At 41.2% G+C, this 12,046-nt stretch overlaps 2 protein-coding genes across 2 annotated transcripts; both read left to right on the plus strand.

Annotated features, from left to right (window-relative positions):
* The first annotated feature begins 3,142 nt into the window (after positions 1-3,142).
* On the plus strand, positions 3,143-5,118 carry LOC122783209 (tripartite motif-containing protein 16-like). The gene has a single exon (XM_044047896.1). It carries the CDS (start codon positions 3,236-3,238, stop codon positions 4,910-4,912), a length of 1,677 nt encoding a protein of 558 aa, XP_043903831.1. The 5' UTR covers positions 3,143-3,235; the 3' UTR covers positions 4,913-5,118.
* A 1,673-nt stretch (positions 5,119-6,791) lies between these two features.
* LOC122782642 (tripartite motif-containing protein 16-like) lies at positions 6,792-11,830 on the plus strand. Its single transcript, XM_044047071.1, has 2 exons — positions 6,792-8,798; positions 11,726-11,830. The coding sequence occupies exon 1, from the start codon at positions 6,939-6,941 to the stop codon at positions 8,775-8,777; it is 1,839 nt and encodes a 612-aa protein (XP_043903006.1). The 5' UTR covers positions 6,792-6,938; the 3' UTR covers positions 8,778-8,798; positions 11,726-11,830.
* Positions 11,831-12,046: the final 216 nt, after the last annotated feature.

Raw genomic sequence — 12,046 nt, forward strand, 5'->3', positions numbered from 1 at the left:
TTAATTTTAATAGCACTACAAATATGTTTCTTAAATCTTGCGCACTAACTCATTAACAGTGAAAGGACTCAGGGATATGTTAATACTGGATAGAAAAGAATCATGTAGAGATGGAGGCAGTTGAGAGAGAGAGGGGTCAGCGAACCTCAGCCATCCACAAATGACACAAAGGTCACATAGATGGAGAGTAAATAGAGGTACACTGAATGCTGAATGATGACAGGGCCCACCCCGCCTAATTTCTTTCTTTCTCCCTAAAGGTTGAGATTAATTTGCCGGTTCTCTCTCTCTCTCTCCCTCCCTCATTCCCTCTTTTGCCCCCCCTCTCTTCCTCTGTAACACGAATAAATCAGCAATATTAATTACATGTGTACTCATGCTGAATGGTTCGTGCGGTGTCAAATACACAGGGCAAACACATAAACATGCTCAGGGTGTAAATGAACACAGGGGTTTGTGACAAACAAACAATAAAGCCAGTAATAGTAATAATGTGAATGTTTCATGGATGTGGCTGCGACTCACAATTTTCTTCACATGCTATGATTTCAGCTAAAGAAAGTACAGTGTATACACAAGTGATGTGTATATACTGTACTTTATACTGACTAAAGTTAGTCAGTTATTCCTATTCCTATTCCGTTATGTTTGTCACACTTAAATGTTTCAGATAATCAAACAAATTTAAATATTAGTCAGAGACAACACAAGTAAACACAATGCGTTTTTTAAATGAAGGTTTTTATTATTAAGGGAGGGAAAAAAATCTAAACTTACATGGCCATGTGTGAAAAAGTGTCTGCCCCCTAAACCTAATAACAGGTTGGGCCGCCGTTTGCAGCAACAGCGGCAATCAAGTGTTTGCGATAACTTGCAGTGAGTCTTTTACAACACTGTGGAGGAATTTTGGTTCACTCATCTTTGCAGAATTGTTGTAATTCAGCCACATTAGAGGGTTTTCGGGCATGAACTGCCTTTTTAAGGTCATGCCACAGCATCTCAACAGGATTCAGGTAAGGACTTTGACTAGGCCACTCCAAAGTCTTCATTTTGTTTTTCTTTAGCCATTCAGAAGTGGACTTGCTGGTGTGCTTCGGATCATTGTCCTGCTGCAGACCCCAAGTTCACTTCAGCCTGAGAGCACGAAGAGATGGCCACACATTCTCCTTCAGAATTTTTTGGTAGACAACAGAATTCATGGTTCCATTTATCACAGCAAGTCTTCCAGCTCATACAACCACCATATTTGACTGTTGGTATGATGTTCTTTTTCTGAAATGTGATGTTACTTTTACGCCAGATGTAATGGGACACACACCTTCCAAAAAGTTCAACTTTTGTCTTGTCAGTCCACAGTGACCTGATGATTTTACAAGGGGGGTAATTACTTTTTCACATGGGGCCATGTAGGTTTGGATAGTTTTTTCCCCATAATAAATAAAATCATCACTTAAAAACTGCATTTTGTGTTAACTTGGGTTGTCTTTGTCTAATATTTAAATTTGTTTGATAATCTGAAACATTTAAGTGTGACAGACATGCTAAAAAATAAGAAATCAGGAAGGGAGCAAACACTTTTGCACACAACAGTACGCACATTTCAGTGAGTTTATAGTGATGTTTTAAAGATGAGGTACGCTATTTAATAAGGCCGACTGCTTCTCTCTGAGCCTACAAGCCTAGTTTAGCTGCTCAATCATGCCCCTTACATGTACCTACTACGTAGTGTTCTCCCACCCACGCTACGCAGCACAACAGACATTTGAAAAAGAATAATGGCACTGTTATTTTCCTAAATAAAATGTGTACTTTTACCCAGATACATTTCCATTCGTTACCGTCAACCATCAACCATCTTCGTTACTACAAAATAAAAGTTGAGCTGGTGACGTAATGCCTGTTTGTTGTCGCTAGTTTTTAGCGGCTTAGCTGATAGCCACAGATTTCAGCTCTTAGTGGAATTAAAACACATCAGCGGCTCGTTGTTTACTGTGTCTGATACAAGGCTCTAGTCTCCTGTCTCCGGGTTCCTGTTGTACACTCTGGACGCCGGGTTTCAGCTATCAGCTGACGCAGATAAACTGCAGATTTCGTCTGATTTAAAAGACAGTGTGTCTAGAAGCTCCACAGACTCCATTTTATTGTTTACATCTTTTGTTATTTGCACAATTCTGCCTATAAGTGTAGGCTATTCCTGTAGATTTTCTTACTTTACATGTTTCAAACAGGCAACACTATTGTTTATAGATGTTGTTATATGCACAGCTGTGCTTTGTTGAGCAAAAAAACTAAACCTAAATAAATGGTTTATGGTGATTAGTTAAAAGTACTTGTTCAAAATATCGTTAAAATATCGCATATCGCCATTCGAACAAAAAATATCGAGATATGAGTTTTGGTCCATATCGGCCAGCTCCGTGAGTAAATAGTAATTCTCAATATATAATAATATAATTCTCATATATGTGTGTGTGTGTGTGTGTGTGTGTGTGTGTATATATTTGTATACATATTTATATGTATAGCCACTAAATTTATAAGCTAAATTTTATCAGTCCCTATAGAAGTTGTGGTCAGTAGTGAATGTGTAACAGTGGCAGGACTGACAAATCATGGGACTGATAGAGTGAGGGGTCAATGTGGGAGGGGATTGCTGGTCATGAGCTGTAGCCCAGGATTAGCCTGAGCGGAGCGGACTCGGACGAGGCTAATTAGATCTGTCTATCTGAACACATCCATCTGCAAATAAATTGCTCTGTATTACGCTATCATTCAGGTTATTGCCTATATTATTGAAATAATGACACTTATTGGCCTATGGCATATGGCCAGTCATAGTCATTTTTTTTTTATTTATTTATTTATTTATTTGTTTATTTTTATTGTGTGTATGTGTGTGTGCGTGCAGGCCAAGGATACAAAACATGTTTTGTATTGGTCTGGACAAAAGGGGTCCGCTTGGCTGAAATACAAACTTCTTAATTATCAATAATCCTTAGGCCTCACTCACACACACGCACACTCACACACACACACTCACACAGGGAGTGTCACTCAGAACAGAGGTCACTCCATGTCAGAGTGGGAGTGGTTCCTGGTTCCCTCTCCCTCACACCTGCAGTTTGACAAAAGGAGGCGGAGGAGCCAACAGGTGGAGAAGAGTCAGAGCCGTCAGGCTCCGCCCACTGCCACTGTTGGAATTCTGAGGAAGAGAAACTCAGACAGTCGTGGTGACATGGCAGGAGTTCAGGTGCACGGAGAAAACATCTCCTGTTCCATCTGTTTGGATCTTCTGAAGGATCCTGTGGCTCTTAACTGTGGGCACAGCTTCTGTAAGAACTGTATTAAAGACCACTGGGACTCAGAGGAGCAGAAGAGGATCTACAGCTGCCCTCAATGTAGAGAGCTCTTCACACCGAGGCCTGAGCTGAAGAAGAACACCATGTTAGCAGATTTAGTGGAGGAGTGGAAGAAGACTGGACTCCACGCTGCTCCTGCTCATCACTGCTATGCTGGAGCTGAAGATGTGGCCTGTGATTCCTGCACTGGCAGGCAACTGAAAGCTCTCAAGTCCTGTTTGTTTTGTTTGGTCTCTTACTGTGAGGAACATCTCCAGCCTCATCGTCAATCACCTGCATTTAAGAAACACAAACTGGTGGAGCCGTACAAGAACCTCCAGGAGAACAACTGCCCTCGTCACGATAAGATGATGGACTTGTTCTGCCGCACTGATCAGCAGTGCATCTGTTCTCTCTGCTCTGTGGACAAACATAAAGACCACAACATGGTCTCAGCTGCAACAGAGAGGACGCACAAGCAGAGAGAGCTGGATCTGAGTCGAGAAGAAGTCCAGCAGAGACTCCAGGACAGAGACAGAGACGTGAAGGTGCTTCAACAGGAGAGGAAGACTCTCACTCTCTCTGCTGATAAAGCTGTGAAGGACACAGACAAGAGCTTCACTGAGATGATTTGTCTCCTGCAGAGGAGAAGCTCTGACGTGAAACAGCAGATCAGATCCAAGCTGGAAACCGAGGTGAGACGAGTCACAGACACCGAGGAGAAGCTTCAGCAGGAGATCACTGAGCTGAAGAAGAGAGAAGCTGAGCTGAAGCAGCTCTCACTCACACACGACCACAACCAGTTTCTCCTCAACTACCGCTCACTGTCAGCACTCAGTCCATCGACACACTTGTCCACTGTCCATGTCCGTCCTCTGAGATACTTTGAGGACGTGACAGAGGCTGTGGCAAAGGTCAGAGGTCAACTGCAGGACTTCTTGACCGAGATGTGGAGAAACATCTCACTGGCTGAGGCTGAAGTAAATGTTTTACTGACAGAACCAGAACCAAAGACCAGAGCTGAATCCTTCAGATATTCACAGGAAATCAAACTGGATCCAAACACAGTAAACAAACGTCTGTTATTATCTGAGGGAAACAGCAAAGTGACATTTATGAAGACAGCTCAGCCTTACCCTCGTCACAGAGACAGATTCACTGATAATCTTCAGGTCCTGAGTAAAGAGAGTCTGACCGGACGACGTTGTTACTGGGAGGTGGAGTGGAGTGGAATAGGAAGAGTTTCTGTAGCAGTGACGTACAAGAACATCAGCAGATCAGGGAGTTTAAATGAATGTGGATTTGGATTTAATGAAAAATCTTGGGCTTTAGTTTGTGAACACAGGAGTTGTCATTTTGTTCACAAAAGTATCTGGACTGACATCTCAGATGTTACAGTCTACAGAGTGGGAGTCTACCTGGACCACAGAGCAGGTATTCTGTCCTTCTACAGAGTCTCTGACACCATGACTCTGCTCCACAGTGTCCAGACCACGTTCACTCAGACTCTCTATGCTGGAGTTTGTCTTTGTTCTTTACCTGGAGCCACAGCAGAGTTCCGTAAACTCAAATAATCTGGAGTTCTTTCAGCAGCAGTGAGTTAAACTCTGAGTTTAAATCATTAACTTCTCTGTGACAACAATAACATCAACCTTAGACTTTTGAATTTAAACTGTGAGCAACTTTATTGACAAAGTTTCTTTCATTTGCTCATTTTGTTAAGTGTAATTGAGTCATGGTTAAGTGTATTTGATTCATGGTTAAGTGTATTTGATTCATAGTTAAGTCTAATTGATTCATGGTTAAGTGTATTTGATTCATGGTTAAGTGTATTTGATTCATAGATAAGTGTATTTGATTCACAGTTAAGTGTATTTTATTCATGTCAGGTGTATTTGATTCACAGTTAAGTGTATTTGATCCATAGTAAGTGTATTTGATTCATAGTTAAGTGTATTTGATTCATGGTTAAGTGTATTGATTCCTTGTTAAGGGTAATTGATTCATGGTTAAGTGTATTTGATTCATGGTTAAATGTATTTGATTCAAGGCTAAGTGTATTTGATGTATGGTTAAGTGCATTGATTCATGGTTAAGTGTAATTGATTCATATTAAGTGTAATTGATTCATGGTTAAGTGTATTTTATTCATAGTTAAGGCCAATTGATTCATGGTTAAGTGTATTTGATTCATGGTTACGGCTAATTGATTCATGGTTAAGGCTAACTGATTGGTTTATTGATTGTAGAAATCAATAAAAGTTGGGATTGTAAACTTCCTCCTTGGTCGTCTCATCTGATCATCAAATCTCCACAACACACACACACACATTCTAAAACAGTGTTAAACGCACACACGCACACATAAATGTCATATTCAAAATTGTTATTGCTCACTTTGTTTAAATACTTGTATTTCTTATACTTAAGTACATTTTATATCAGAAAATTACTTTTGATACTTAAGTATAGTAACTGTCAGGTACTTTAAGAATTTTACTCAATTAATATTGTAAAAGGTGACTTTAACGTCTACCAAAAGTATTTTATACAAGACCTGCCAGTTTCTAATATTTCTCAGTTTTCTATATAATACTGTGAAGCTGTAGGCCTGTTTTTGTTTACATCTTTTGTTATTTGCACAATTCTGCCTATAATTGTAGGCTATTCCTGTAGATTTTTTTCCCCTGTAGATTTTCTTACTTAACTAACTTTACTTTACTGTTTCAAACAGGCAACACTATTGTTTATAGATGTTGCTATATGCACAGCTGTGCTTTGTTGAGCAAAAAAACTAAACCTAAATAAATGGTTTATGGTGATTAGTTAAAAGTACTTGTTCAAAATATCATTAAAATATCGCATATCGCCATTCGAACAAAAAATATCGAGATATGAGTTTTGGCCCATATCGCCCAGCTCCGTGAGTAAATAGTAATTCTCAATATATAATAATATAATTCTCATATATATGTGTGTGTGTGTGTGTGAGTGTGTGTATATATTTGTATACATATTTACATATATATGTATAGCCACTAAATTTATAAGCTGAATTTTATCAGTCCCTAGAAGTTGTGGTCAGTAGTGAATGTGTAACAGTGGCAGGACTGACAAATCATGGGACTGATAGAGTGAGGGGTCAATGTGGGAGGGGATTGCTGGTCATGAGCTGTAGCCCAGGATTAGCCTGAGCGGAGCGGACTCGGACGAGGCTAATTAGATCTGTCTATCTGAACACATCCATCTCCTGCTCACCCCCACCCCAATGCCTGACTTCCCTCCCTCTGCAAATAAATTGCTCTGTATTACGCTATCATTCAGGTTATTGCCTATAATATTGAAATAATGACACTTCTAGTCATGGCCAGTCATAGTCATTTTTATTAAATTTATTTATCTATTTGTTTATTTTTACTGTGTGTATGTGTGTGTGTGTGCAAGTCAAGGATACAAAACATGTTTTGTATTGGTCTGGACAAAAGGGGTCCGCTTGGCTGAAATACAAACTTCTTAATTATCAACAATCCTTAGGCCTCACTCACACTCACACACACACACACTCACACAGGGAGTGTCACTCAGAACAGAGGTCACTCCATGTCAGAGTGGGAGTGGTTCCTGGTTCCCTCCCCCTCACACCTGCAGTTTGACAAAAGGAGGCGGAGGAGCCAACAGGTGGAGAAGAGTCAGAGCCGTCAGGCTCCGCCCACTGCCACTGTTGGAATTCTGAGGAAGAGAAACTCAGACAGTCGTGGTGACATGGCAGGAGTTCAGGTGCACGGAGAAAACATCTCCTGTTCCATCTGTTTGGATCTTCTGAAGGATCCTGTGGCTCTTAACTGTGGGCACAGCTTCTGTAAGAACTGTATTAAAGACCACTGGGACTCAGAGGAGCAGAAGAGGATCTACAGCTGCCCTCAATGTAGAGAGCTCTTCACACCGAGGCCTGAGCTGAAGAAGAACACCATGTTAGCAGATTTAGTGGAGGAGTGGAAGAAGACTGGACTCCACGCTGCTCCTGCTCATCACTGCTATGCTGGAGCTGAAGATGTGGCCTGTGATTCCTGCACTGGCAGGCAACTGAAAGCTCTCAAGTCCTGTTTGTTTTGTTTGGTCTCTTACTGTGAGGAACATCTCCAGCCTCATCGTCAATCACCTGCATTTAAGAAACACAAACTGGTGGAGCCGTACAAGAACCTCCAGGAGAACAACTGCCCTCGTCACGATAAGATGATGGACTTGTTCTGCCGCACTGATCAGCAGTGCATCTGTTCTCTCTGCTCTGTGGACAAACATAAAGACCACAACATGGTCTCAGCTGCAACAGAGAGGACGCACAAGCAGAGAGAGCTGGATCTGAGTCGAGAAGAAGTCCAGCAGAGACTCCAGGACAGAGACAGAGACGTGAAGGTGCTTCAACAGGAGAGGAAGACTCTCACTCTCTCTGCTGATAAAGCTGTGAAGGACACAGACAAGAGCTTCACTGAGATGATTTGTCTCCTGCAGAGGAGAAGCTCTGACGTGAAGCAGCAGATCAGATCCAAGCTGGAAACCGAGGTGAGACGAGTCACAGACACCGAGGAGAAGCTTCAGCAGGAGATCACTGAGCTGAAGAAGAGAGAAGCTGAGCTGAAGCAGCTCTCACTCACACACGACCACAACCAGTTTCTCCTCAACTACCGCTCACTGTCAGCACTCAGTCCATCGACACACTTGTCCACTGTCCATGTCCGTCCTCTGAGACACTTTGAGGACGTGACAGAGGCTGTGGCAAAGGTCAGAGGTCAACTGCAGGACTTCTTGACCGAGATGTGGAGAAACATCTCACTGGCTGAGGCTGAAGTAAATGTTTTACTGACAGAACCAGAACCAAAGACCAGAGCTGAATCCTTCAGATATTCACAGGAAATCAAACTGGATCCAAACACAGTAAACAAACGTCTGTTATTATCTGAGGGAAACAGCAAAGTGACATTTATGAAGACAGCTCAGCCTTACCCTCGTCACAGAGACAGATTCACTGATAATCTTCAGGTCCTGAGTAAAGAGAGTCTGACCGGACGACGTTGTTATTGGGAGGTGGAGTGGAGTGGAATAGGAAGAGTTTCTGTAGCAGTGACGTACAAGAACATCAGCAGATCAGGGAGTTTAAATGAATGTGGATTTGGATTCAATGAAAAATCTTGGGCTTTAGTTTGTGAACACAGGAGTTGTCATTTTGTTCACAAAAGTATCTGGACTGACATCTCAGATGTTACAGTCTACAGAGTGGGAGTTTACCTGGACCACAGAGCAGGTATTCTGTCCTTCTACAGAGTCTCTGACACCATGACTCTGCTCCACAGAGTCCAGACCACGTTCACTCAGACTCTCTATGCTGGAGTTTGTCTTTGTTCTTTACCTGGAGCCACAGCAGAGTTCCGTAAACTCAAATAATCTGGAGTTCTTTCAGCAGCAGTGAGTTAAACTCTGAGTTTAAATCTTTAACTTCTCTGTGACAACAATAACATCAACCTTAGACTTTTGAATTTAAACTGTGAGCAACTTTATTGACAAAGTTTCTTTCATTTGCTCATTTTGTTAAGTTTAATTGAGTCATGGTTAAGTGTATTTGATTCATGGTTAAGTGTATTTGATTCATAGTTAAGTCTAATTGATTCATGGTTAAGTGTATTTGATTCATGGTTAAGTGTATTTGATTCATAGTTAAGTGTATTTGATTCACAGTTAAGTGTATTTTATTCATGTCAGGTGTATTTGATTCACAGTTAAGTGTATTTGATTCATAGTAAGTGTATTTGATTCATAGTTAAGTGTATTTGATTCATGGTTAAGTGTATTGATTCCTTGTTAAGGGTAATTGATTCATGGTTAAGTGTATTTGATTCATGGTTAAGTGTATTTGATTCAAGGCTAAGTGTATTTGATGTATGGTTAAGTGCATTGATTCATGGTTAAGTGTATTGATTCCTTGTTAAGGGTAATTGATTCATGTTTAAGTGTATTTGATTCATGGTTAAATGTATTTGATTCAAGGCTAAGTGTATTTGATGTATGGTTAAGTGCATTTATTCATGGTTAAGTGTAATTGATTCATATTAAGTGTAATTGATTCATGGTTAAGTGTATTTTATTCATAGTTAAGTGTAATTGATTCATGGTTAAGTGTATTTGATTCATGGTTAAGGCCAATTGATTCATGGTTAAGTGTATTTGATTCATGGTTACGGCTAATTGGTTTGATTGGATTGGTTTATAAAAGTTGGGATTGGGATTCCATCCTCTCATCTCATCTCTCATCAAATCTCCACAACACACACACACACATTCTAAAACAGTGTTAAACGCACACACAGAGACTCGCTCTCAGTGAAAGCACAAGAAAAACACTTTATTTAAAACAATTAAAAAATAACTTAACTCATAAAATCTATATCAGTTTAAATCTACGACATCTTAAGAACATGTTTCACGTCTTTATTTCACTGTTAGACATACCTTTCCAACAGTTTGTAAACCACTCACTCTCCCACCCCAAACCATCACAGCACACATGAGTTGTTGATCCACTGCTGCCTCCATCACTAAGTTCAAATTACTTATTTTGTGAATTCAGCTTTTCAAATAATTTGTTCAGATTTATTTCAATGACACAAAGTGACCACACGAGGCAGCAGTAGACCAGCAGCTCCTGTGTCCCCGTGAGCTAAAAACACTGATTTTCTCTGTGGGGTTTGGTGTGGGAAAGTGGCACCTTGACGTCCATGTGTTCACTGAGGACAGACGCACGCACACCGCACACACACACACACACACGCACATCGCACACACACAGATATCAAAGGATGATACACTGGGGCTGGACGGGGGGAGGGGCCCCAGTGTAAATGTTTCATTCCTCCTGAATGGCAGGTTAAGTGAGGATACGATAATACTGCCGACAGTAATGGCAACTTTAATTTCCTTTTCCTATTGTGGAGATTTATGTGGAGAAATTAAATTCCAACAGCTCGCAGGCCTCAATAATCATCATACAGTGCAGAAAAAAAAGAAAAGGGAAACTGTTTTCATGGTCACAGTACATCTGTATAAAAAGGAGCAGGTTAAGCACCAGGAAGAAAGCAAAGGTAATCTGTGAGGGTTTAATAAAAACAAAATACATTATACAGATGTTCAAAAAAGTCTCAGAGTGTCGGCTCATAAAGGAGCTGAGGGCTGTCGAGAACTCAAACAAGAGCAACATGGTGTCCATGAAAGTAGCACTTTTTGCTGTCACCAACACTGATAACAGATTTAAACATTAAAACTACTGCCCATCATGGCAGGTTAATAAAGACCCTCCAGGACCACATTTACTTCTGAAAAGCTCTCCTTTTAAAGGAGAATTCAATTCTGGGGCGAAAAAATCAAGCTGTGAGTCACAACATCACCACTTTGCTTCTCAAGGGCCATACACATGAAAACGTGTTCAGCAGAAGGTTTTTGTATTTTTGTTGGGTTCTGTGTGGTGTTAGTGGAAAACCTTTTAAGAACAACAAAGAAAAACAACACATAACAAACACATAAAGTATCTAGCAATTCACAAAATTCAAGGCTAGTATTAGTTTTTCATACCTTTTTGAACTGCTCGTTAATAGGGCTGCACGGTGTAAAAAAGCAACTAGCGGCAAGTCTTGCGACGTTCTATCATAAACCTAAATACTTTCTGAGAAGGGCCACATGATGGTGTAGTGGTTAACACTCTCGCCTTGCAGCGAGAAGACCCGGGTTTGATCCCCGGTTGGAACAAGGGCCTTTCTGCATTGAGTTTGCATGTTCTCCCCGTGTGTGCGTGGGTTCTCTCCGGGTTCTCCAGCTTCCTCCCACAGTCCAAAAACATGCAATGTGGGGATTAGGTAAATTGGACACTCTAAATTGACCATCTATCTGTGTGAGTCCCTGCGATGGACTGGCGAACTGTCCAGGGTGTACCCCGCCTATCGCCCGATGTAGCTGAGATTGGCACAGCACCCCCCGCGACCCTCTGGTGGAGGATAAAGTGGTAGATGATGACTGACTGACTTTCTGAGAAGGAAAAGCACAATTCTGCCACACGAGTGAGATCCATCTAACTGTATTTACTGCGGACGGAGAGTTGGACACACAGAGAAGCGCTGTGTAAGCACACATACAGTCACAGACACACATGTACACACACAGAGAAGTGATGTGTGAGTGCACTCATTCTTGTATTTTTTAATATCGCAATGTGCGTAAATGTGAGTAAAAAAAGGCGCCATTTTTCTTGAAGATTATTAAATGCTAATTCTTGTTCCCTCTTATATGAACATTTCAGTCAGCCTGCGAAGAAGTGAGTGAGTTTCTTGTTTATCTCAATTCATCAGATGCCACCTTTTATCATTCGAGCTACTTCTGAGGACAGCTGGTGAAAGAGAAGAGTACACAGGACCGGGCAAGATGGAGACAGATGATCCACTGTGGTGACCCCTAAAGAGAGAAGCTGAAAGAGGAAGAAGAAGTAGAAGATGAAGTAGACGGTACTACGAGCACATGCGCTCATGACGCTCCAAACTAACTACAAATGTGATGATAGTGCTGTGTCTTTCCATGAATTCTATGCAGGTGATGCAGTTGTTGGTGTGATGCCATGCTGTCCCGGGCATACAGAGGGTTAAACTGCTGCAATCAGCTTGGCTGCTCCGCCC

The sequence above is a fragment of the Solea senegalensis genome, linkage group LG16 (assembly GCF_019176455.1).
Source record: "Solea senegalensis isolate Sse05_10M linkage group LG16, IFAPA_SoseM_1, whole genome shotgun sequence".
In the NCBI taxonomy this organism is placed as follows: domain Eukaryota; kingdom Metazoa; phylum Chordata; class Actinopteri; order Pleuronectiformes; family Soleidae; genus Solea; species Solea senegalensis.

Bases quoted from the DNA above. Each gene is read 5' to 3' on its own strand.
- LOC122783209 (XM_044047896.1), top strand. From the start codon at position 3,236: ATGGCAGGAGTTCAGGTGCACGGAGAAAACATCTCCTGTTCCATCTGT.
- LOC122782642 (XM_044047071.1), top strand. From the start codon at position 6,939: ATGTCAGAGTGGGAGTGGTTCCTGGTTCCCTCCCCCTCACACCTGCAG.